The following is a 27876-nucleotide window of genomic DNA, read 5'->3' on the forward strand; positions in this document are numbered from 1 at the left end:
CGAAAAACAATAGTGCATTCTTCATTTTTTTTCTGCTCCATGCACATTTATCAGCATAAAAACTTAGTGGAAAAGATCTCTTGATGTCATATTAACATCAATGCAGCAACAATTTGTTCTTTCACTGCAATTTCTTTGACTATATCTAAGAAATATGTCACAAACATGAAAAAAATATAATTTATTGACTATTCTAGCCTGCAGAAAGTAGAGTATACATATAAAAAACATTATAATCTTGACATCAATATGTAGGAAGTTGTTTTTTGACAAAACGTGTCGCTAGTTCAAGTCGTTAGTCAACATATGACAGCACTGTTGCTGTCCTGGAGTGGCATCTTTAAGCCTGAATATTATTTAAACTGGTGAGTTTTATAGAACTTTATTTCCTCTGCAGTTTTCCTGAATTAGATGTAGAGACCAAAAGTATTTTATGTTCCAGGCTGTTAACATGTTTATTTCTGCTGTAGAGTTTGACATTTCAACATGGAGGTTAATGGGGATTGACTCTCTTTTGGAGCCCCTAGTGGCAATTTGAGGAACTGCAGTAGTTGGCGATTGCTGCTGGGTCTCCAGATATTAATTTAATCATCTTAAATATATGTTTTTGATTGCTGTGAAAGAAAACAATGCAATATGATACATCTTTATTAACCCCAAACCGAGGAAATTTGCATTGTTATGGCAACAGAGGGGATAGTATGAACAAATATTAGTAGAAAAATAACAAAATAACACCAAAAAATACTACAAACTATAATAATGAGTTTTAAAATATACATTTTACAAACACATGAATAAAACAAACTGCAGTGACAGATATCAGGAGTAGTTAAAAGTAGGAAATAAGTCAAAATAATCAATCTGTGAAGTTAGTATACGTAATAAAAAGCTACTAGAATCCAAAGAGGTGAGACAACATTCAAGTTTTATTGATTTCTGAGCAACAGAAATACAAATATGCACACAATATTCCACATACACACCAAACTTTATCATGTTTGTACATGGGTTAGTAAAAAAGCATGCAGTTAACAGACTCAAAATATGAAAAGAACATTTTCGTTCTATGAAACACTCAGTAATGAAAACACTGTTGGAATTTTGCTATCTGCAGCTTTCAGAAGAGGAAGTTTTCATTCAAAGTGAATAAAAAGGAAATCGCACCAACATCCTCCTGCGGCTCACATGAAGTGGAAGCTTTGTTTGAACTGAGATTTATAGCAAAACCGAACAGAAGTTTATCTTAACTGAACCATAAACAAAAGCAGGTATGGGTCTTTAAATCCGTGGGCGGTAGCTAAAAATAAAAATGCAATCTGTCAAATGTCAGCGTTCCCATCGCTATCTGAACACAGAGGGACCTGAAACCTACCTGCAGCGTCTCCACACCTGCCCACACACCTGCCACATGTTTGCACAAACGCCCACAGCTTTCTTACATCCGCCTCCCCAGAGTCCCGACTTCACAAGAAAAACTGCAACATGCAAATCGCTCTTTGCATTGATACTCCCACACGCCAATCTTTGGAGAATACGCTCGGGCGATAACATATTTGCATATTGTTTCTGTAAAAGTCGACAGACCCCCGAACGCCAACAGCGGCGCCCCCAGAACTCCCCAAACAGGAAGTTAGTGGTGCAGACTGCTTTCGGTCCCATCGCAGGAGATTTTAACATTCAGCTAACAGAATCCACATCTACACCTAAGTCAGATTTACTGTCATGTGCCAAACTTCCACATGTGGGAAATCAAAGCTCCATGATCACGTGGTACTAAAGAAACTGATGTTTTGGATTAAAAAGTAGAGCTGGGACAACATTAACAATGAATCAGAACCCTGAAGCTGAAGCATCCAAATGGGAACCAGCCATTACTCCTGTACTTATTTTCACTGTATTTAGATTCTTTATTTGTATTCTCTGGTATCCTTTTATTTACTATATATATGTATACACTCAGCAGCCACTTTATTAGGAACACCTGCAACAACTAATGCAATCCAATGCAGCATTGTATTTTTAAGAAATGTGCCTTTTTATTTGCTGTCATGATGTTAAAAATGCAATAGTTGTACCTTATATTTATTATTGAGGTCATAGCTGTTGGTGGTGTTTCACTAGTGGACTGCATTTAAAGATGCTGGTCCTATTTTTCCCACTTTTTTTTTTTTAAATACATGAATGTATCATGATGCTGCATCACCACAGCCCACTAAGACATCATTAATAAGTTTATTATGTGTAGTAATGGGCTTGTTTTTATCATATTTTCGAAAATGCAGCAGCTTTATATAAGAAAATTTCCCAGCTTTGCCTCATCAAGTCTCTGGTGAATGTATCTACAGTACAGTACCGTTCAAAAGTTTGAGGACACTTAGAAATGTCCTTACTTTTGAAAGAAAAGCAGTTTTTTCAATGAAGATAACATTAAATGAATCAGTAATACAGTCTAGATATTGTTAATGTGGTAAATGACTATTCTATCTGGAAACGACTGACTTTTAGTGGAATATCTCCATAGGGGTACAGAGGAACATTTCCAGCAACCATCACTCCTGTGTTCTAATGCTACATTGTGTTAGCTAATGGTGTTGAAAGGCTCATTGATGATTAGAAAACTCTTGTGCAGTTATGTTAGCACATGAATTAAAGTGTGAGTTTTCATGGAAAAGATGAAATTGACTGGATGACCCCAAACTTCTGAAAGGCGGTGTATATATGTGTGTACTTTATCGTTCAGTTTTTACGTGAGCATTTTTCCTACTGTGGCTGCAGCGTCTCCTCAAAATGACACCTTGTGTTGTTGTGTTTTTTTAAACTCTCCAGCCACCTAGAAAGGTTAACTATGACACCAAATTCTTCAGAAGTAGTGCGGTGAAGCTCGTTTCCTCCGTACATCACTGTGGTTTTCCATGAGGACTGTTCACAAGCACCTTGCTCTGTGGTTTGAATATATATAACTTTAAAGAAATTATACACTACACTGTAATTTAAAAAAAAAATCATAATTTTACCAAAAAAGCTCTTTTTAAAACATCAATAAAATACAGATCATACTTTAACATCCAACAGTTGTTTTCACTATTCTGCCAATAATGCCATTTATTTACATTTTTTTCCAGAGCATTTACTTTATTTATACAGTAATTTATCTGCCTTCTTAAACTCTGTACAGATATATGTCAAATTACTACATTTGTCTGTAGCTAAATAGCAGCTCGTTATATAAAGGTTTATGCCCATACTGACAGTTTTTAAAATGTTATATTTATGTGTACTTTTACGTTCAAACTCTAACTCTGGAGACAAACTGAGCAAATGTTTCGCACTAAATCCAACATAATGCATAGACTTGTTTGTTAACATTATGTGTGGGACCAAGCTGCAAAGTGTGAAAAAAAGGACAAACAAATTTACAAAAACCAATAATAAATTCAAGGCCAATAAAGAAGTCAAAAGATAAGAACTGAACTGGAGTTATAAGCAACAAAATAACAGCAAATCAACTGCACTGATAATAAAAAACTAACAACTCATAACAAACCTGAAAAACATGGAACCAAAGGGGATTAACACATATGTACTCCTGACTGAACCATTTACACACAATAGGGGAAACGTAAAACACAGACAACAATTAAAAGCACTAAACTGTACAACAGATCAACTTAATCAAGAGAAAAATGATAGACTAACCCAAAATATATCTAATTACCCAACACAAATCACGTATTATTTAAATTAAACGAAGCTTATCCACCCCTTGAAGTAGCAGCAGTTGGTACGGCCCACATGGCAGCTCTGATAAAAACCTGGAAACGCCCTGAAGCTAACTTTTACCTGAAACCAACCAGACGACCACCGCAGCAGAAATTTGGATCCCTCAGCAATGGTAAAACAAAAAAGATCAGCACAACTTAAAAAAAAAACAACCACAATGCTGAATAGACAAATGTTATGTAAATGTGTCTGCTACAAATAGAAGTCAAGTACTTCAACGAATCCTGAATAAACCATGAGTGCATTGTTTGAAATGATAACCTATGTGGTGCTATTTGTGTTTTTACCTGTGCAACATGAGTGTTTCAACTTAAACTATGGTTAAACTAAACATTTATGGTGGCGTCCATCTTTTTTTTTTGTGCCACATGGTTTCAGTTACCTGAATAATAAAAACCTGAGCAGGTTTGAATCAAACATTTGGCTGAGGATTGTCGTATTCTCACCAAACTCTGGCTACCAAAGCTCAACATGCTCTCTTTCCTGCTTCTACTGTTGCCCTTTATCCTCTAGATATTTATTTATGGTGTTTATTATTTGGAAAATAACTTACTTCTGTAAATTCTGGTGTTGGTCTGCACTTGGATTGCAGTTTTTCAGTTCCTCTTTTGGGGTCAATAGTGGCGAGCACTTTACCTGTCGTCTAACATACAACAATTTTAATTTTTTAAAAAAAAGCGCATTAACTTCGGCCACCTCTGTAAAATGGTAGTGTTTCCCTGCAGAATATTTAAGTTGATTTTGAAAAAAAAGAAAGATGATCATGACTTGGAAGAAACAGATGCAAAACTATGACGAATAAACAACCACAAAGCAGAAAATACGACAGTTAGGCACAAGAATACCACATAGGTGTAAAACTACCACAAATGGGATATGAAAAGATGCAAAACAGACACAAATACAAGCATGATTAGGCAGAAAAATGCTGCAAAAATGAATCCAAAATAGCCACAAGTAAATCTAAATTAGCATGAATGGGCACAAAGCAGCTAAATATAGGAAGACATGGGAAACTGACACACAGCAATAAAACACTGGCTATGTTCACACTACAAGCTAAAGTGACCCAAATCCGATTTTTTTTTTTTTTTTTGCCCCATGCTACCTGTATCTGATCTTTTCATGACAGTCTGAACCACACAGATCCGATTTTTTCAAATGCGACCCAGGCCACTTGGATATGTGGTCCTAATTCCGATACGTATCGGATCTTTTGCCGTGCGACTTCAGTCTGAACGGCCAGGCCACATTTATCTGACCTATATGTCATTGGTACACGACAAACGTCACTATTCTGCGTTCAAGCAAAACACGTCTTCGGGCCGCCGTGAGAGTGTTAAAAAGAGGCGCTCACATATGTACGTAAAGGTCACCCTTATCATTCGAAAATTCTGAATGAAGTCTGCATCTGTGAAGCCTCTCACATCGCTATCCCACCACTCCTGGCTGCGACTCCGCACCCACACAGTTCTCTGGACAGACGTTGCTGCCACTGCCCCGCTTCTTGACCTTCTCCTTAAAAATGATTAAGTTATAAATATGCTGGCTACGGCTGGACAACAACCTTTAAATGGCCAGACATGCTCTACTGTTAGCGTCCATGTTTACTTCCGTAAACACTGAACAAGCTCTCTGCGTGTTGTTGTTGTGTCCTCTTTTGCGCATGCGGGACACTTTTGGGTCGTGTGAGGTTCACACAGGAGATCACATACAAGTCGCATTTAATTGGAAATATCAACGAACTCACAAAAAAATTGGAATAGAGTATTAAGCCCTGCAGTGTGAACGTAGCCATTGGTGCCACTGGAAAACGATGTTTGATGCTAGCATTCATCCAAAATTCAAAAATGTTTAGTTTTATGTAAATATGAAGCGAAGATGCAGGTTTCTTGATTCAATTAAACACTTAAATCACCCAAAAACTACCAACTGATCCATTTCAAACTAAACAACTGAAATAAAACTGGCTGCAAAATATTGTCTATTGTTTCCCAGTTGTCTTAAAAAATGAGTAAAATGATGTTTCGCCACAACACATATAACGAAGACGTTTTTAAATAGGGTGTTTAACATTAATTTTCCATTTTTTTTATCATTTGCTACGAGTCGGATATATTTATATTTGCGGTTTCTGTCTGAATATAATTAACAACCCAGTTTAAAAAAAACAACTAGGTAATGTCTGCATATTTGGAATTTCCCAGAGTGAAAGTACATTGACTCAAGCCTTCACACTCTTTACTTTCCCATCAAAGCTTCACCACAGCAGCGAGAGTTTTGTCCCAAACATGCAGGAACTGAACAGCACCGAGAGTTTTGTGGGTATTTTGACCCGGTGAGCCTCATCCAGCCAGATATTACTGCACAGCTGCATAATGACTGGCTGTAAACTCATGCACTGGAGCTGGGTTTGAAGTGGAGATGCTAAAATTAAACGGGATAAAAACCACAACAGTTTACGGGGTTCATCAATTAATCCTTGATGTTGTCCTGCAAACGGCAAACTGGTAGCCGGAATACCTCACTGAGAAGACAGTCAGATTTAGGACTTTGAATGGGTATTAAAAGTACACTTTGGCCTAAAATTTGCATCTTTTATTGCTGAAATGTCCCTGCAGCAGCTGTGGTTTCCAGTCTGTAGGGCGTGGAGATGGTTTTCTCTGAATTTCTGCTAAACCCTGCAGCTCCAGAAGGTTTGGAACCCAGCAAATGCCTCGTCTGACCTCAAGAATCAGCACCATCGCATGTTTGCACATTCAAGCAAAGGTATTTAAAACTTAATTTGATTTTTATGGTAGTTTGCTGACAATATTCGTACGGGATCAATTGAACAATAAGAGTTTGTTGTGAGTGTACAGGACGGCAGATCTGCTTCAGTTTCTGCACCAAGACAGGATGTGTTTCTACTTTTGGTTTCAGAGGAGGTGCTGTTTATCTTGTGGCTAATGCTTCCACGTTCAGACTACACAAACGCTGCAGTGGAACTTGGTTTCTCTCCGAGACTGCGTGATTGCACCGTACAAGCCGCAGTAAATATTCTCTTCCTGTCAAACAACTGAAGGTTTAAATTTAGTGACAAAAACGACATCCAGACACACGACTGAGTCATGCGCAGTCAGATTTAACACAAACACGGTGGATGACGCATGGTTTTATGTTGCTAGTCACAGGTTTTGTGATTATGAACAACTTTCCAACTGTCATTTTGAAACTGAAGGTATCATGTTAATAACCTGTTGACAGAATGACTCTAAATGCGTCACTTTTTCCAAATAACATCCAATATTAAAACGAATGTAGCTGATTCAAGACTGAGATAACCCAAGAGGCGGAATGCAAAGTTTTGGATTTGCCAGTCGATATAAATTCCTGTGGTTATAAGCCGAAGTAGCGACTAAAGAATGGAAAAAGGAATGAGATTGTAAATACAAACAGCTGGAGTGAGTTGCTTCTGTAGGGTGGCTGCATTAAATGGAGTAAATGGAGATCATTCATGCATCTGAAGGCCGAAAATGTGTTGGTGCAACATAAAAAGAAGTCTGTCCTGTTGTTGCTGTCTGCTGCCAAAGGGGGGCAGAGTCAGGAATATGTGGAACAACCGGAAATGTTGGCAGTTGGTGTTCGTGTTTGTGCTTTTTCTGAAAGATAGGAGTCCTAGTGGAGTGAAACCGAGTCCTGTTGCATCAGCAGCCACAAACGGTGCTAATAAAGACACGCATTGTTCATCCAACCTTTCAGCCAATCAGCACTTGACCTCCACATGGCACCATCGCCTCAGGGCATCTGGTTTGTTAAATGGCTGCACACAAATGCATCTCTGTAGCTTCTGCATTGGTTGAATTCCCATAATTCCACTCAAATGGACACAAAAGCAGAACCATGAATCAGGACGTATCCTGGTCACCTTTAAGTAGAAATTTTAATTCGAATGATTGAGGAGAACACTCTGGAGAGATTATGCATCTCATCTGGGTTGGGAACAGCTCTGGATGCACCAGGACCAGTTGCAAAATGTCAATAGAAAGCTAATTAGCCAAAAATATGCAACAGAACATGGATGATATGATGGATAATTTGGGTTGGGTTACAGTTTATCTGGTGGTGCTATGGCTTCAAGTTAATTGTCAAGAACCGTCAAAACCATGGATGCTACCATATCAGAAAAATGATAATTTAGCCAGTCTTCCTGTTAAATTTGTACCTTTTTTCTTTATGTACCTTAAAGAAATGTCAATGTGATCTTCGCCTTTTGCAAAAGTCTTGTAACTTGCACCAATCAGAACATTTTGGATGTTACCATGGAAACTTTCCATTGCTGTAACTTCCAGTGTTGCCATCTAGCTGAACTACAATGCCATAATTCTGGATAAACTAAGCTAAATTTAATTTTATTTAGTCCAACGACAGCACATTGAAAGAAAAGAAGAGGGTCTGCCGTTACAGTTCTTATGTAGGTCATGAGTGAACCATCGGAAAAGTTTTCTACCTGACCTTTGACCGAGTGAACTCTCCCTCGGTGCTGTTTGACACTTTCTTCAGCGAGCTTAGTGGAAAGACAAGATGTATGTTCGTGACTGAGAGGTAGATAAGAAGAAGGGGATTTTAGCAGGGAAGTTAATGTGGTTTGTTGTTCAGTCTCCTGTAATGAGCTGCTATCTGGTTCAATCTGACCATCTGCTCCGATTACGGTGCAACGCCGATCTCACTGCTTGAAACAAAACACAACCAAAGCTTAGCGGATTGAAAAAATTTGAATGAATTTAAGTTGGGCCGCACCAATTTCATCACTTTCAACCGACATTGGCAACTAACTGGGCATCCAACAAATTCTACAGTCATGAAACAGCTGGATAACGCAGTGACTGCACCCATGATTTTAACACAGAAGATTGGTGGTTCAAATCCCATTCAGGGGCAATTGTTCTTTGAAGACCCTTAGACAACGTCCTTAGTGCTGCCCCGCCTACATATCTCATGTTGTATCTACTCTCAGATGTACGTTGCTTTGGATAAAAGTGTCTGGTAAATTGATACCAGCGTGACTAGAAGAAACATGACAGGAAAAGGATCAAAGCTGCATTTATCTCGTCAGTCATTGTGATCTTGATTTAGTCTTTAGTCCGCCTTCGGACTACTTTTTTCCTCAGCCTAAAACCCCAAAACACTCATGCAATAGAACCAAATGAGGGCAAAAAGTTCTTCTGCACTATTAGAAGCTGGAGTCTAAAAATTATTGACAATTTTGTTGAAGAGGAAAACTACATAATGATCATGATGCCCTGACTCCCAAAACATTTTATTTCTATACACCCAAAGTTCATTTTCAGTTAATTTGTGTCAAACATTTTCCAGATTACGCTTTTAATGTATAACAAATACATTTTAATCAACATATTACCAATTGTTGTACTGCTTCTTTTCAGCTCCTTTCACAAATCACACACTATCGTTTAAAAGTCTGGGGTCACTTAGAAATGTCCTTATATTTGAAAGAAAAGCATTTTTTCCAATGAAGACAACATTAAATGAATCAGAAATCCAGTCTAGACATTGTTAATGTGGTAAATGACTATTCTAACTGGAAACAGCTGATTTTTACTGGAATATCTCCATAGGGGTACAGAGGAACATTTCCAGCAACCATCACTCCTGTGTTCTAATGCTACATTGTGTTAGCTAATGGTGTTGAAAGGCTCATTGATGATTAGAAAATCCTTGTGCAGTCATTTTAGCACATGAATAAAAGTGAGAGTTTTCATGGACAACATGAAATTGCCTGGATGACCCCAAACTTTTGAATGGTAGTGTACTGTATATCAGATGATTCTTATCCCAGCTAACCCAAAAAAATTGAGGAGAAGCTTCAAAAATGGAATAAAAGAGTGGTATTTCAACCCAAACCATGACATTTTCTTCAGGACAATAAAGTACTTTTGGTAGCTAAATCTAACCGAAGAAAACAAAACCTAAACCTAAGAATAATGGTGCTTCGTAGAACACGGACCAGTCTCCCAGATGGAAACCAGAGGGAAGAAAACATGCGTCCATGTCCTTTCAGTCACACTTTGAGGACCGCTGTCTGGTGAAAATCAAGTTTTCCATTGTTAACATGTCCATAGAGGGTTTTTTTAATATCCTGGAAGACAAATCATGCTCAAAGTAATCACTGCAGTTTGCTAATGACAGCCTCAAACATGAGTTCAAACTTCCAGAGTTTTGTACGTAAGAAACCTGAGAACAAAAACTGTCAATGTGTAGAGTGAAGCTTTCTGTAGCTGCAATTTATGCAATTATTCCAGTATTACAACTTGACATTGTGCTGTTAGAGTAGTTTTGCAGTGATTCAGCAGAGTTGTAGGTGAGCTGGTGTGCTCATGCTGCAGCATTCTATAGGAAACAAAACTATAGAGATGCATCAATCTCATGTTCAAGCAAAAAGTGACTATTTTTATTGAAAAAAAATCTAAATATGTAGCTTTGATACACAGAGACGAGCTTTAGGGGTTGAATCAATGACCACAGATCACTTAAATGTTCCCCACAGGATCAACCATTTGGATTTCAGTGGCTTTATGATCTTGTAGAGCCACAGTCAAGACTTTTACAGTCATTTAACAGTTGTAAAAACAGCAGAACACCTACAGATGAAGCCTTATTCTCCAGAGTATACACATTTTCTAATGTAAAAAAACACTGGACTCTCTCTTTTGATTTTTCTTTGCACTAAAGTTGTTTTTCTTGGTACAACAATGAAGGCTGGTTTAATCAGCAGCATGAGGTTTCAGATTAACTAGTGATTGTTTATGATGTATTGGTGAAATGAAGGAGTGGTCCATCCACAGCATAAAGGAGAAGTTGGTTATTGAGTTCTGGCTGCACACATACAAACAGTGGAACTTCATGCATGCATTTGTTCACTGTAGTTTCAAACCTGTGACATCCTACAAAGCAACACCTTTCAACAGTTTATGCTGCACAGGAGGTCTGTTTAAAGGTCTCTGCTGTCAGGTCGACCAGTGTTGCTATTTTCTGTGCTGTTGCTATCGTCTGTGTTTGAATGAGCGCTGTCGCCGGTTCGTCTTGTGGTTGAAGGGAGAGTGTTGTGACACTTTATACAGCAGCTCTGAGCCGCCCGGCCAGGAAGTGAAGTGGGCTGAAGTGGAGCTCTGCAGGGCTCAGACCACCGATGACACACAAAGAGGAACTACTCAGCTGACGCAGCAACACATGGGTGAGTCTGATCAAACATCTTATAGGCTTTATCCAAGATGTGAGCTTTATTACGGGCTGTTTGGCTTTTCAAAGAGCATCTGGACGGTGGTACAGTAGATGCAGCAAGTGGAACTATCTGCAGCCCCTCAGCTTTGTTCTTGTTTCTGAGCTGTTGCAGTTCATTTAATGTATTTGTTGGTTTCAGTGGATGAATAGTTGGAGTCAGAGAGATAATAAATCATATGTTGAAGTGTGGTGCTAGGTGGTAATCCCCAACTACTCTTGGTATGACGCTTGAATTGGTCTGCAAACTTCTCAGTAAATGACTGCATCAAGTTAAAAAAGAACGCAATAATTCAATGACAGAATATTTTCGATACCCATCATGCATAACAGTAAAACACTTCAGCATAGCCCCGATTTGTTTGTTGCAAAGTGGGAGGACCTACATTGGGCTTCCCATTTGTTTTAACCATAGAAAATGCACCAGCTCAGTGATTAAGATCTGTTTTACAAAATAGCTCTGAGGAGTTGAAGGTGCAAGCTTGCGCATGTAAAACTTTGCATGAGCAGTTAACTACAAGTCACAAGATACAAAGATATTCAAAAGCCACAAAATGTGGACAGATTGAATCAGTTCTTTTTGAATTCTGTGTCTGGTTTGATAGAGTTGAGCAGTTATGGCGCCGCCTTTGGTTACTTGAGTTCTCTACTGTTACTAGCTGATGTCTGTAACTAGGTTCTTTTGCATTGCAATTTCACCCAGCAGTAATGCAAATTTTTGTGTTAAGGGTCAAAATAACCTCCAGCAAGACTTGAAGCATAGAGAAATTTTATTCTTGTATTTAGATCCAAATTGCATTTTTGAAGTCAATGTCCCACCTCAGTTTGCTCATTTATTCCTATCAACCCTCCTGTCCCTGTGATATATAGCTGACTGTGATAATAGTGGCAAATATTTCAGTCAAAATTACGATTGCATGATCGATTCAGCCTGTCCTTGAAGTCATTTTTGGTCTCACATTTACCTGAGCTTCTACACTGCAGTAACTGAGCGGAGACAAGAGGCTTCTCTGTGCACAGCTGCCTAGCTAGCAAAAACAAAAAAATAGCTAATGTGGGAAGGAGGGGAGCTTTTTAAAAAATATGTACACTACTGTTCAACAGTTTGGGGTCGCCCAGACAATTTCATGTTGAAAACTCGCACTTTTATTCATGTGCTGACATGCACAAGGGTTTTCTAATCATCGATGAGCCTTTCAACACCATTAGCTAACACAATGTAGCATTAGAACACAGGAGTGATGGTTGCTGGAAATGTTCCTCTGTACCCCTATGGAGATATTCCATTAAAAATAAGTTGTTTCCAGCTACAACAGTCATTTACCACATTAACAATGTCTAGACTGGATTTCTGATTCATTTAATGTTATCTTCATTGAGAAACAGATGATTTTCTTTCAAACCTAATGCCATTTCTAAGTGACCCCAAACTTTTGAACAGCAGTGTATATATTTGTTTTCTAGACATATTAATTCTTTCCAGATAGATCTATGCAAGTCAGCTGCTGAAAATTTCTCTACACTACTGTGAAAAACAAAATGTTACAATGTCAGGTTTTTTACAACATCATTCAACTCTATGAAGAATTTTTCTTTTGTTTGCAACAGTGGGTTCTTATTTTCTCACGGAAATAGACGAGAGCAGCTTCTCTTTTTCTTTTTGGGTGACAGAAATAACCGCGGTCACCGGCTAATTTTATCAGCTAGGAAACACAAGCATTTTCACCGACTGGTCCGTGCAGAAAAGGAAGGAATAGCAGATGTAGATGTAGAGCAGTCAGCAATAGAAGTGCAATATAATATCTGTGCATCATATATATAATGTAATATGTAAAATAAATATATTTGTATAATATAATATTTGGCTGTAAGAATAAAATATGCATTAATCTCATAAAATGTTGACACTCCTTCTGTGGAGTTAAACAATGAGAATACATGCAGACAAAAGAAGAAAAAATTATGTAATATGTTTCCTTCTTTGACATTTTTCAGGTATTTACTCCAGAAATGCATAATAAGCTACCAGCACAAGCAACACATAAGATGAATGATGCTTTTTTTCATTTTTTTAAGCATTTGTAGCATTAAAAAACACATTCTGCTAACATGCTGCTAAAGGAACACCTACTTTGCAAACATACCAACATTATAGTGTAGAATATTACATTATTTAAGGTACTAAGGTACTAACTGAGCAGCTGCATTACTTCAGCAGGCTAAGAAAACCAAGTTTCAGTTGCTAACATTGCCCCTTGGGTTAATTATTTCATGTTTTTGCAAGTTTTCTAGTAGTGTTTAATATGTATTGACATCAGAATGTGCTTATTGCTGCTCTTATGTTAATATTAAACAAATGCAGACTTTTATTTTGGAAAACGTGCATTCAGTTTGCTCTGTTGTTTGAAGCAACACTCCGGATGGTGGACCACTTTTACAATCTTTCATGCTTTTTATTAACTGCTCTGTGCTATTAAAGGTCATAAACTTTACTGTTTGAACGGCACCGTTTGAACTTCTGCTTTATGTGCAGCCAGAGTGCAGTGATGTGTGTTTTCTGTCATTTAAATTTCAAAATAATGCAGCCCACTGACTGGATCTGCTGTTGGAGGGCTTCTTTTTTAACGATTCTCGTTAACATGCTGTCGTCGAAGGGGTAGAGCTCAGTTTGTGTTTGTGAATCCAACTATAAAAAGACCAGAGAAAGTCGGATAAAAACAAGTGTATGGTGGAACTTTTTGGCTTTTTTTTTTTTTAACTTTACTGGACAATTTCTATGGATGCATATCGAGGATAGAGCAACAGAATCACTACTTAGCACCTCCAGCTGTTGTTGGTCACCTCTTTATGTGCTATGTATGCTGTGAAAGCTGTGATTAGATGGTTTCTCAAGAGTCACAACTCGAATTTACAACTTTACAGCTTCTTTGAGACATGCTCTCCTCTCCATCTTCAATCTGACAGCATCTGAACATCTCGGTTTCATGTCAGAAATAGCTCATTTTTCTTTAGAACTCCTGACAGCAAACTTACTTGGTCAAACTGACTGACATTCTAGTATCAGTTTCAACACAGTTAGAACTGCATGAAGTCACATTAATGAACAGGCACACATAAGATTAGGATGGTTGAATGTGTAACTTTCTTCACAACAGTCTGCAACCTAACCACAGTGGGAAACTATTGCTTTGTTGGACTTTGTTGGCAAATTTGTGTTGGAAAATGCCCCAGAAAACTGGTACATTTCAGAAAAATTCTAGCTGCAGAAGTCGTAGCAAATGAGATTTCAAGCAAATGAAATGGTGTTTTCCTCACAGCAGACTCAAGTTTCCATAATGTGAGCAATCCACAACCTCACAGCGTCCCCCAAACCTGCTCTCCTTCCTGTCTTTCATCTCAACACGTCGATTTCATGTCAGAATGAGTTTGGACTTAGTGACATTTCACTATCAATCTCAACAAAGTCTGAACTGCATGCAGCCACATTTTGCTTGCATGTCGTTACACGGAGGTTGAATGTGCTTTATTTGACTCAAAGTGTTGGAAAATGCCACAAACGGCAAAAACTTTAGAACGTATGATTCTCCTGGTACACTCATCCACTATGTTGTAGTCAGAAAACTCAACCAGATTCATTTCAAAAGTGTCTGCCATAAGATGTTTGTGTTTGTTTGCTTTAATAATAATCATAATAATAATAGATTTTATTTGTAATGCACTTTTCTTTTAACAAAATCTCAAAGTGCTCCATTAAAGATGTAAAAGGTTAAAAACAAAAACAAGCTGGTAAATATATCAAATCTAAATTTCAATCCAATTTAAAGCTTTGTTAAAAAGAAAGGTCTTCAGATCTTTTTTTTAAAAAAAACAACAAAAAAAACATGCACTGTCTGTAGAGTTGGTCAGTGAAGGAGTTCCAGATGTGAGAGGCGTTTGAGTTGAAGGCTTTGTCTCCCGTGGTCTGGAATTTAGTTCTGGGGATGCAGAGGAGGTAACAGTTATTAGTGCTGAAGTTTGGAGTGGATTATTGGTGACAGAGGACTTCTTTGAGATAATCCAGGGCATGCTGTGAATGCAATGATGGGTGACGAGCGCGAGAGTGAGCAGAAGATGGGTGTGATGTGGCCTTCGCTCAAAAACGTTCATCATGTCTTCTTATTGATGCACTAGTGATGTGGTCTTGCTTCTGCACTCTCATCAGGATCCTAGCAGCGCTGTTTTGAAGGTACTGGAGCTTTTGCAGGCTCTTGCTATGGATCCCGATGAGAAATGCATTGCAGTGGTCAAGCCTGGAGGAGACAAAGGCGTGGACGAGTTTCTCTGCATCAGAAAGGGTGAGGGTGGGACGGAGTTTGGTGATATTTTTGAGGTGGAAAAATGAAGACTTGCTCAGATGTTTGATGTGGTTATTGATTGTCAGGTGAGGGTCCAGTCTCACACCGATGTTGGTAACTGCCCATGAGAGGGGAATGTCTTGTCCAGAAATGGTGATGGTTGTTATGGAGGATGATTGGAGCTGATGAGGGGTGCCGGTAAGAATGGCTTCAGTTTTGGAGCTGTTTAGCTAGAGGACGTTTTGACTGATCCAGGACTTTGTCTCTTCCAAGCAGGTGGTCAGTGATGATGATGATGAAGACGACAGGGGAGCAGATGGGTTTCGACAGTCCTGAGATAAAGCTGTGTGTCATCAGCGTAGCAATGGAAAGAGGTTCCATGGCCGCTGATGACACAGCCAAAGGGGAGCATGTTTAAAATGAAAAGGCTTGGACCGAGGACAGACCCTGGGGGGCAGGAAGTGTCTGGGACTTAGAACTTCCCAGGCTGATGCACTTGGTCCTTCCAGAGGTATGACATAAACCAGTCCAAAGCAGTACCAGAAAGTCCTCTGTCAAAGTCCTCTAGAAGAATGAGTGAAGAGCCAGCAGTTGTTTCGTTTCCAGAAAATCACCCTCACACGTCTAAGCTGACTGATGCAGCGATCTGCGACCAACTGCCTGCATCTTGGCCTCGTGCATCACTTGCTGTTCTCGTGTAAATGACAGATATCGTGTGGCTATTTGTGTCACTGTGGTGGGTTTCTGTGAGGAACATTATCGTAAGAGTAAACTGACTCAGTGGTGGTAGGATGCAGGTATAAACGCGAAATGATGATGATGTCATGTTGTGTATGTGTGAGTCTGTGGGTGTGTGCATGTGAATGGCTGTCTATATGCAGGGAGGGTGGAGAGTTGGTTTTTTTTAATTGTATTTTATTGTCTTCTTTGTTTTTAATTCTTGTGAAGCACTTTGTGTTGCTCTGCATGAAAAGTGCTATACAAATAAATAAAGTTTGAAGTTTGAAGTCGACTTCACTTTGGGAAAATGGCAACAAACTCCAAGCAGTAACCTCCAACTCTGATCATCTGAAGTATTGCAAAGTGTAGTGAGTCAGTCCTGCATTTTTTACTCACGATTTGTGCTTTTTTAATGACACTTCTTGCTTTCTTGTTTACAAATGTTCCACCACATCCTTCATCCTTTACTTACCTGCTCCCAAGATGCTTGTGATTGGTTTAAAGAAGAAGAAAAATGCCAAAGCACTTTATTTCTCCCTATAGCAGAAGGAAAATGAGATGCGGCCATACTATAATATACTGTAGTCTAATCAAGGCTAAAAGTGATCAATGACAGAATGAAACATGCAAAATGTCATTTCATTTCATTATCATGTTCAAAATTGCTTAGAACTTCAGTATCATTGCCAGCATGACTTTTTACTGTTCTATTCCAGCCTTATTTTAGCCTATTTAGTTGGGGTTTTTTTTGTTTTTTTTGGGGGGGGGACTGTATCGCACTTCTATCTTATTTCTTTTTGAGACAATGTCTGATGAAGCTGGTATGTTGCATTTCCCATTTCTAAAAAGTTTCTGGTAGTGCCTGACAGAAAACTTGCAGCTGAGAGAAGAGAGGAATGAAAAAGAAAGATAACAGGTGAGACTCAGTGAGGGGAAATGAAATCCACTTCCTGTCTATTGTCCCTCTGGAGATGAGTATAGTTGTACAATATCAATTTTACTCTCCATTTCCACCACTGGAGAAATGTAAAAGTCTCATTAAGATGGTTATGAAACTCTAAGGGTCATTCCAGAATTGGAGGATATTTTGGCTCCATAATCTTTGAAAAATAAATCTTATCAATAATAAGTAATAAGCTATCAAAGGCTTGATTGGCTCCTCTTACACATCAATGGTAGCATTTTTAGTCCATGTTCTGTTTGTTGTTTGCTAACCCTACTCTAATCACAGTAACAGGGTTGCTAATCCATGCTAATGTGATCTTTTTAGAAGCTAGATATTTAGCTAGCTGTTACTGCTGACCAAGAGGACAAACTGACTGATGGAAAACGGTCAAAAGAATTAGTCTGATCACTGTTTACTTCTTCTTCCATCAGATAAAGTTCTGCTAACAGGGTTGTTGTGGGACACACACTCCATGCACAATAATTATAATTTAAAATATTATGTTGATATAATAATGTTCCCACAATTACAAGAGACATCAATGAAAAATAACAAAAAAGGAGATTTAAGTTTCATTTTAACTGTTTTATTTGTGGTTCAATTTGGTCATCAGGGGGTGGGACAAGAGAAAATGTTTTGGGGAACTCCAGACTTATTTGGCATTTTTAAACATTCTTTTCTCCTAGTTTTTTTTTTTTTTAGATTTGGTCTCAGAACAAAGAACATTTGCTCAACAACTGCATGTTCTAGTGTTTTGTATGTGGATTATTTTAAATTTGATGGGTGAGACATAAAAAGTTCTCCAATTCTTGAATGACTCTTCACTGGATAACCAGATTAGGAGTGGACAGCTGTTTGAGTGGTGTCAGATGATCAACACAACCAGTTTTAATTCCTTCTCTGCGGCTTCCCACTGATATCAGCTTGAGGTTTGTTTGTCATCGACTGAATTAGAAACAGTTTGAGAATCTAAGCAGTTTGCCGTTGACTCATTCCAGTTGTGTTGCTGTCAGATGAAGCATCACTGTAACCGGAACCAGCTGCCTGCATCATGAAATTCACATTTCACAAAACACATCTCATTTTTATCTCCTGCGGTACAGATGGAATCACGTTGTCTGGTTCATTTTGAAGTGAACTTTCAATTCTCAGTGAATTTTGGCTTTATTTGTGTATTATTGCAGTTTTTCTTGTGTGGGTGACTTGTTATTACAGGAACACACTCAACACTTAAGTCCTTTTGCGTCATTGAAGTCCTGCAAAAATATTCTAAAGTCAGTTTTTCCACTTGATGGGTTTGCAACAGCAGTTTTCACACTTACTCAAATATTTTATTTGTGTGTCCTTTGCAAAGTTGTGACCTTTCTGGTCACGGAATACGTTTCTTCCTTTGGTTTGAAAAACAGTAAGTCAGTTATTTTCTAAAGGTTGTCAAGAACCTGTTTTGGAAAGATGGAAACGTTTAACAGATGCAAATTTAATGTGTGACGCAGTTACGCCCAATGACGGAGAGTAACTAAGTAGATTTATTCAAGTACTGGTATAATTCCAGGTCCTCCACTACACCTCAGAGGTACTTGTGGTTTTCACTGCATTACAATTTTCTGAAGACTTTGGTTACTTTTCAGATTGTTCCTACCCTTCCTGTTCAGTGAAAAACTACATTTGGAAGTTAATATACCTCAAAATATAGTGTTTCTGAAGTTGAATTTTTCTGATAAACTCAAAGATGAAGTGTGTCTGTATGAGTTTTGAACAATCTCATAGGATTAGAATTAAATAAATATTTTTTAAAACTCTTGGATTATCCGTAAAATGCAAAAATGTCAGTTTTTTCTCTTGATAACATCTGGAAAATCTCTCTGTAGTGCTGTTTTCCCAGCTCAAAGAAAGTTGAACATGATACGTTCTTGTAGACTAAACTATGCAACAGTATATACAATAGTGAAAATTAGCTCAACCTTAAACATCTACAGCAGTTAAATACAGCATGCACATAGAATATTGATCCATCATATATCACATCAAAACACTGAGAGGAAGCTTTTTTATTTTTTGCAGAATACTTTAACTTTTGGTACAATTTGCTGATTGTACTGATATGTTTGTACTTACGGATTCAAATTCAGGACTTTTACATGCTAAGGAGTATTTCCACAGTTTGCTGTTAATACTTTCATAAGTAGAGGATCTGAATTCTTCTACCACCAGTCATCCAACCCAAGCTCTTTCTCTAACCGTAATCAAAGAAGTGCTTTTGTTAATCATAAACCTGATCCTAAATGGGTATCTGGTTTGAAACTTTGACTCTTGAATGCTTCAGATGTATTTCATAAAGGTGGGAATTCATTTTTATTCATTCATTCAAAATTAACACCAACATTGTTTCCTCTAAACGTAATCTAACCAGTGATTTCTTTGCCACTTTTGATTTTTAAAAAAGATGGCAGTTTGCTGAAATCCTGAAAATGTCTCGCTTAATACTTATCTAAATCAACATGTCAGTAGTATAAGTGTCGATTTCGGATTTATTATTATTTTTTTTTTGCAATAGATGATGAAGTCGGACTAATTCCTGAACTGTCGACTGGACAATGTCGATCCTCATTTTGCTTTGATTAAAGGAACTGGCTAATAATCAAGCACCAAGACTGATAGGATATTAAGCTTCCTCTATTTGGTGTCTTTAAAAGGCAAAAGGTACCAACTCTAGTAGCCACTGGATGCACACCAATTTCCATTTGAAGAAGTGGAACCCAAAGTGGCTTTGATATGGTTTTAATGGAGAATTTAGGCTTTTTTCATTCTAACCAGGGGTTTTCCTGGTCAGAATCACAAAAGCAAACATAATCACTTAACACTGAGTAAAAATAGTCAGTCTGTTGCAAGATTTGAAAGAAATCTTTGCATTTTTCTGTTGCTGCCCGTCATTTGGTGTGAAAACTTTGCATGAGGGACTTCCTTTGTGTGGATTCGTGGAAATGAGAAGTTGTATTGGGGCTTCACAAAAAATTGTGTTTTAATGACTGTAAACATAGAACTTAGTCATTTGCAGCCATTTTGGTAACTGTATCTCCATCCAGACTTTTTGCTTCACCTGCATATTCATCATATTTTATGCGTTTGCCGGTTTATTGACACGCATGAGGCTGACTTCTCTAGAATCTCATGGACTTAACTTGAAGACCAAAGTGGCTCATTTCAGTTTGTGGTCAGCTGTTTAACCGAAACTTACTGGAGTCTAAAGAAGACAAGCTAATATATCAGGAAGACAAGACTTGGAAAACAACCTTCTTCTGGAAGCTGGTGGTGCTTCTGAGCTCAACACTGGGAAAATCTACATGTGTCCATAAATGAGAGTAATTCCAGCTGTGGAGCTACGACTGAGGAAGTTTCAATAAACATTCATGAGTTAGAGAAGATGATTCACCTCCCAAAAATCAAGTGGAAGACTAAGCCAAGACCAGATGAGTAAAACTACATGGTCTTATCTTGTCATCCCACTTTTGCAACCATTAAACTGTTATCTGGTGTGCTGCTACCTCCCCAGTATGAAGAAAACTCAACTGGAAGCTATCCATAGTCCAATAGATGTAGCCAAACTGACATGCATGAAATAACTCATCACAGTAGTCAGTTAGCAGTTTGCCCTAATGTCCAGTCCAATGGCGATAACGTACCCCAGGTTGCCTTTTTCCAACTGTGACGCCATTTTTGATTGTCTTGTTTACCCTGGAGTCTTTTTGTTTGTTGGGCACCAGTCATTAAAACATTGGGTATTCCTCACAGTCACGAAACAATTCCACTGTTGGAAAGATTTTGCATTTAATTTCAATGGAACTTAAAAAACATCGGCCTTTTCAGAAATTTGCTTGTAGTTCATGCTAATGGCACCATTAGCATGAACTCGCTGTTTTGTGCAACTTGTTTCCCAACGAAGGCGCAGAGTTCAACCCACAGAACCACAATGTTCACATTAATATGAAATACGTGAAGTCGGACCAAACTGGAATTCTCATTTAAAACCAAACTGAAGCCACTCTGGGTTCCGCTTCTTAAAATTGAAAATAGTTTGCATCAGGTGGTTCCTGTGGAGTGCAAGTTGGTACCTTTTATAGCTCTAAAAGACACCAAATGGAGGAAGCTCAATGTCATGTCAACCTGATGGTCACAAAAGCCACATTAATGAGAAATATGGCAGGTTTGACTAAAGTGGAAGTCCAAAAGTGACCTCAAGTTTCCAAAGCAAAAGGCCAAACAAGACACAGCTGGTTGGCTAGTTAAAACTTGTCATCCTGCAGGTCAAAATTGACCCGTTTTAAAGTTCTAAAATGTGGGGAAAAAAATATTTATTTACAGTGAAACTTTTGTTGTCCGCATTTTCAACATTTTTGGGAAATCTCTGAACATTTTTGGTGGGTAAAAAATAAATGTTAAAAATGTTTCTTAAGAACATTCACATAAAAATCTACGAAAATCCAGCGAATTTCACTGGATTTTGGTTGATTTTTATGTGAATGTTCTTAAAGAAAATATTAGAAATTTTACTGATATATATGTAATCACTTTAAATATTTGTACAATTTTTTGGAAGATTTTTTTACTCATTTTTAAAAAATATTTACAAGAATTGTCTTGCCAAATTTGGGGGATTTTTTTTAAATAAAGTTTTCAAGGGAAACTTTTAAGGAATTATTTGAATTTTCTTGCTGAAGGTTTTACAATTTATTTTTTTTTAAATTTGGGGAATTTTTTTGCTGAATTTTTGGATTTTTTCCAGACAAGGAAACAATATTTTTTTATGTCTGTTACTGAGGACAATGGGAGGGTTAACCTTAGCTTCCAAACTTCCATGATTGTCACCACTGACAGGATAAAACTAAATATCTTTTCATCTACATTGTGGTAAATTGGACACACCTTCTATCATTTAAGTATTTGAACGTCTATTTCTAATCACTGAGAATGGTTTCTCTCTTAATAACTATGACAAAAACGGTCACACTTTGATGTTTTGTCCTCGCATAGTTGTTTATAAATGACTGACGTATGTACCTGAAGATAGCAAAGCTGAAAGTATCTCTATAAAGCTACATTTTCTGCTTGATTTTTCTAGTGTACTTTATCTGATTTACTCTCTGCTGAACTTTAAAACCTGACAGTGCAGTTACCAGTGAGAAACCTGCTCTTTAGTGGCTTTAAATTCTAACACCTCACAGTCTGAGCTGCTGACAGTGGTCAGAGGTCTGGAAACCAAAATTAGACTTTGAGCTGCTCTGCTGTGAGACTTGTGGTGTCTTAATTGAAAATAGCGACCTGTCAAAGAGAGTACCACAGAGAAATGCAGTTCAGTTAAATTTTATAGCACCAAGACACTTCAGATAGTTATGCCAAGACTTTAGAATGTTATAGAGAGAAACCCAACAAATCCAGATGTTTCTCTTTTGGAGATGCTTTAATGTTGCCTTGAAAGGAACCTATAATCAACCACAATTAACACCAATCGCATTTTAGTACTTCTGGATTTACTGTCAGACTTTAAATAAGGTGTGAATGACCCTATAAAGAGAAAGGAATGAGGAAAAAGCTCAGGATGCAACAGGATAAGCAGAAACACAGGAAAATTATTAAAATTTCGGGAAAACAATACGTATAAGTAGCAAAAAAAAAAGACAGAAAGTGACCCAGAACCACCTCAAGAGGGAGCTGCTCCTGAGGTCCAACTTGTTCATTTTTGAAAAGACATAATCAAATCCTACCAGAAGATTCTCAGCAGACGCTTAACATTTACTAGATTCTACAATGTGTTTCATGAAGAAAATCCTTGAAACCTCCTCAGAACATTCCTACCAGAATGTTCCATCTTTGTTAATATATCGCATTGCAGGAACTCCTTAAAAATCCTCTGAGGCCTTGACAACATCTGGAAAACATTTCTTGAATTTTGGTTTGAGAACGTTCCTACTTCGTCATTGCGGAAGATAACCAGTCTTCCTGACAACATTCTCTGAATGTTGATGATAGAACTTTATAATAACTTCATAGGAACATTACAGCTACTAAAAATATTCTTAAAACGTTCTTTGAACATTTCGTCTAAAACATTTTCTGTAAAGAATTATTAGAACTTGTAGGTGATGTTGTTGGGACGTTCCCTGAAAGGTGATCTCAGAGAAAGTTCTGCTAACATTTTCAATGGGAAGGTTTCTTTTAGGTCCCAGAATGTTCTTCTTAAAGGTCAGACAGCTGAAGTTGTTCTAAAAACGTTTGAATACATTGTTGGACCTTCATACTCATACTCAAAACTTGCGCTTGAGCTTAAAAGGTTCTTTTTTTCTTATCATGGAGCCCTGTGGAACATTGTGAGAACGTTTTATAGAGTCCATCAACAAAATCCCCAAAACATTTTCATAACATTGCAGCCAGAATGTTCCACTTTTGCTGCTATATCACAATCCTGAAACGTTTTTTTAAGAAACGTTCTGTCATCTGAGACCTCCATAACCTCTTAAAAATGTTTTTTAATGTTGCATTGGAAACGTCTTTCCTTTGTTATCATTGTCAAAATGTTTTGGAGAAGAACGTTCTAGAATACGTTCCCTCAATCAAAAGGCAGTATGTTCTACCTTTAGTGTGTCACATTATGCGATAGTTAGAAAACGTTCTGTACAAAAACATTCTGTCATCTGAGACCTCGATAACATCTGGAAAACATTTTTTGAATGTCGGTTTGAGAACGTTACTCCTTTGATAATTGTAGGAGCTTCTGTAAAAACCAACTGTACTTCTCGTCGGTTCTTGAAGATGTTTCACCTTCATCCGAAGTTCGTCTTCAGTTCAAAGCCTCTTGGATGGCAGTGAAACGTCTTCAAGAACCTACAGGAGAAGTCCAGTTGGTTTCTACTGAAGTGCCTACGATACCACGACCTGGATGACTGAGGAGCTACACAGACATGTTGCTCCTCTTGTTCTTCCACATTATGGGAATGTTTAAAAGATTCTATGATCCCTCAACATCCTCCAAAACATCCTCAGAACAGTGCAGGCGGAATGTTCCACCAAGGAAAGCTTTTATAAAAATCATCTAAGACTTTGATCATTGATAACATCTGGAAAATATTTTTTTAATGTTGGTTTGACAACATTCCTCCTTTGTCTTCTTGGAACATAACCTGTGCTCCTAAAACATCATATTATCTTTATAGACACATGGCTGGAAATGAAAACGATCTTTGAACATTAGATTTAAACATTTCCCTTGAAATAATTGTTAGAGCTTGTAAGTCTTGTTGTTTCGGATGAGTGGGCTCATCGACGTCTTCTGAGGAACACAAAAGTTGAAGGTTCTTGCATTTAAATGGCCAGACAGTAGCATGAAAGTTCACCTGCAGCCTCAGACGGGAACAGCTTTATTTCAGGTTGTGTGTTTGCATGTTCTTGACCTCTGCATTGTTCCCCTCCTATGAGATGGAAAGTCCCCCGGCTTCGTTTTCAGCTCCGCCGTGTCCGAGTGTGTGAGGTTAGTGTGCAGTGGTGTGTGTGTAGGCTGCATCCGGCGGCCAATTGCGTACCGTCTCTGAGGAAGCAGGAAGGAACACGCCGCTACCGGTCGACCAATCAGAAGCCGGGGCTGGAGGAGGAGCCCCCTTCAGGAAGCGCCTGGTGGAGTACCAGAGCTTCAGACCACCAGCAGACTTACTAATCGACACAACTGATCGCTCTTATCTCCCGTCTGGCCACGTCTTTGCCTTATTTTTTGATTTATGACCATTTTATACATCTCTACCTACTTTTTCCTTTTATCTATCTGCACTCTGGTGCTTCACTTCCAAAACTAACCCTTCCTCTAATCTTAAATCTGAATCCAATTGTCTAATTTGAGTTCGTCCGACTGCCCTCCGTCCTTCCACGTGGTTGAAAATTATGGTGGTAAACTGCACCGTGCTGCCGCCGTCATGTCTGCTGACATGTCCGCTCCGTCGCTGAGGAAGAAGAAGTCGTTCGCACGAAGCTCCAAGCCAAGCGCCAGGATGTGTATTCGGGATCAACGGGATGTCATGTAAGTTCTGAGCCCGCACTAGCTTGTGTTACCGATTCCATCCTTTTGTTTTCTCTTTGTACTCGCTGCTTCTTTGTGGATAAATTACCACAAAAAGTCCTTAAAAATCTTGATTTGATGACAAGTTATCAGACTTGTTTGATGGAGTGAAGGAAAATCTCATCGGTTGGTTGATCTGGTGGCATTCGGTGGTTATTTTTACTTTCTTGGGTGTCGTGTTCTTTGCAAAACTTCTGAGGAGGAGATTTGCATCATCTGCATTGGTTAGTGTTTCATTTGGTAAAGTTTCTTCCCCATTACAAGAGCTTGATAAAGCAACGGAGGGATTTTTCTAGGTGAAAAACCTTTTTCTGATGCCTTTACCCAGAACAGTTTATAGGCAACCCACAGTGTTCAGAAGAGCCTTTTTGAAAGTCTGAGAGTTAGAAGCGACAGGTTTGAATGGTAACATTTTGTCACACTTTGCCAGGTGTGAAACTTTGCTGAAAATAGAAGTTAGTATATTTTGAGCTGGGGGAAGAGCAACACCTACGACATAAACTAACGCCTACTCAATCTAACTACGTGATGCATTGTTGAAGAAAAAAAGATCAAGTTTTCTTTTAGTCTGATCTCTTTCCCAAGAAGTTCTTCGCTTCTAGATTCGAGTTTGGTGTTGAATTTACCAAGTACTGGCAACAAACACTAAAAATAGGTGTGAGAGAGCGTCATAAAGGATGTAAACGGAGTTGTTGTTACTGTAAATTCAATGAGTCCTGGGCATAGAGGCTGAAAATGATGTAACAGCATTGCAGAAACACATAAGAGTAGGTTGTGCTTTGGGTCATGTCCTATTTTTGGATGTGTAAAATGTAACTGAGGATCTTTCACAACTTGAATGCAGAGTTTAACCTCTGAAGCTTTGAGGACAGATGAGTTGGATGGAGCTGCTGCTGGAAGAACTAATGACAACAAAACAAGAATCAGCAGCTAAGTTTACCTCAAGTATCAAAAATATAAGTGTATCCTGTGAGTAATTCATTGTTAAATTACTGCTATTAGTAGATTAGTGGTGCATCAGTGTAGAAATGTCATTGTCTGCTTTGGTTTTCCACTAGTTTCCAAGTTACTGTCATGATTTATTTCTTCCAAAGAGCCACACACTAAAGCTGAGGAGTTTGTGAGATAATTCAGTGAAGTGGAAATAAGAAAAACTAAGTTCTGTTGTACTTTTTCAGATTTTTGCTCCTTATTGTAATAATACTTCTTTGAATCTTGCACAGTTGCAGTAGGGCGACCATTAAAGCAGTTTAGAGGGTAAATGTGAGCAAACAGAACATGAAAAATGCAATAACTACAGTCAGGTTTTGTTGTTGCTTTTGTCATTAAGTCAAAAAAAGTTGAAAGAAACTGGTTTGAATTTTTAAAATTGAGCAGTTAGTGATAGCAAAATGTTGGCTAATATCACAGTATGAGTTCGATTAAAGTTTTATAGCTTTAACCTAATGTTTAAAGAAATTTATTGGGATATTTATCTTTTAAAATAATCTTCCTACAGGACGTAACCCTCACAGGATGCTTGGAGATGTTCTCAGGGACACAGATTATGTTATACGAAGGTAGAACGTTCTTTTTTGATGCTTTCAAGGACAGAACTTGGAAAATGTTCCAGTAATCTGATGCATTCACAAACACTGTGGAACTTTCTGCCTGCAATGTTCTGGGGTTGTTGTTGTTGTTGTGGTTCACACGTTACAGAAAACCTTCCCACAATGTTCCACGATGTTGTATGATGACAGCATTCAATGCAACACTTCGAAAGCTTTTTAGGAACTTTAGTGTGATTTTTAAGAATTTCTGTAGTCCAGCCATCTTTAAGAAGAACATTCTAGCAACTAAAAGAAAAATTCCTGCTGAAAATTTTGCACATGAAGGTAGCTACCAAGAGGAAGCTTCATCGCATGTTTAGCTGAATGTAGAATTAGAAATAAGCATACCTCATATTTAAAGTTAAGTTTAATAATATACTGTATACAAAATACCTTTTAGGGTGTTAAATTTGACACTATATATGACATCATTGTGAGGTTTTGTTGGGTTTCCATATGCAGCAAACAGGGAAGCAATACTTTCCCAAAGGTTTGGTTTTTGTTGGTTTTTGGTCAGTTTATTGTCATCACAAATCAGGTCTATTTTTCTGGTGTTTTTTTATCTTCAGAGACAAAATCTGCTTTATTTTTCAGCGGTGATGAACCTCTATGATGGCCATGTCAGCTTTCCGCTTTAGCTCCTCTGCAGGGTTGCTGTCAGAAACCCAACAGAACAGAAGACATTTACAGGAAACGTGTTCTCATTTTCGACCCCTTTACTGGGGGGGAGGGCTAAATCTCGACGCTCTGTCTTCCTGCTACCTTCCTTTACCTCTCTCTGAATCACTGAGCATTTCCCTTATCTCTGAGATTGCGTTTCCAGATAAGAAACACGGCTGCTGTACGGTTTTCACTCTCTGGAGGCTGGTTCGGTGTTTCTGTGTGAATTAGTCTCAGAGGAATCCTTCCTGCAGCCGTTATGGAAGTGCACTTCCTGTCGAGCTGCGCTGCCATATTTGGACGCAGGAAGCGATGATGCGAAGGTGAAGCCGCAGGTAGAGGAAGAGGACCTGCTTCTACTATTTCAGCTTTCAATGAGGCCTGAGCCGCAGGTGTGAAGTTACATTTGGCTTTCTCTTTCTGTTCTGCTTTTGCGCTGATCGTTGTTCGTAGGGAACCATAGAAACC

General features: G+C 38.3%; 1 protein-coding gene across 1 annotated transcript in view; it reads left to right on the forward strand.

Annotated features, from left to right (window-relative positions):
• Positions 1-24740: 24740 nt before the first annotated feature.
• sh3bp2 (SH3-domain binding protein 2) overlaps positions 24741-27876 on the forward strand; it is a 28391-nt gene continuing 25255 nt past the window's right edge. Inside the window, exon 1 of the mRNA XM_022216787.2 lies at positions 24741-25120. Within this exon, the coding sequence (XP_022072479.2) occupies positions 25017-25120 (104 nt within the window). The 5' untranslated portion in view covers positions 24741-25016. The remainder of the gene's footprint in view (positions 25121-27876) is intronic.

Source organism: Acanthochromis polyacanthus, chromosome 18, assembly GCF_021347895.1.
Source record: "Acanthochromis polyacanthus isolate Apoly-LR-REF ecotype Palm Island chromosome 18, KAUST_Apoly_ChrSc, whole genome shotgun sequence".
Taxonomy (NCBI): domain Eukaryota; kingdom Metazoa; phylum Chordata; class Actinopteri; family Pomacentridae; genus Acanthochromis; species Acanthochromis polyacanthus.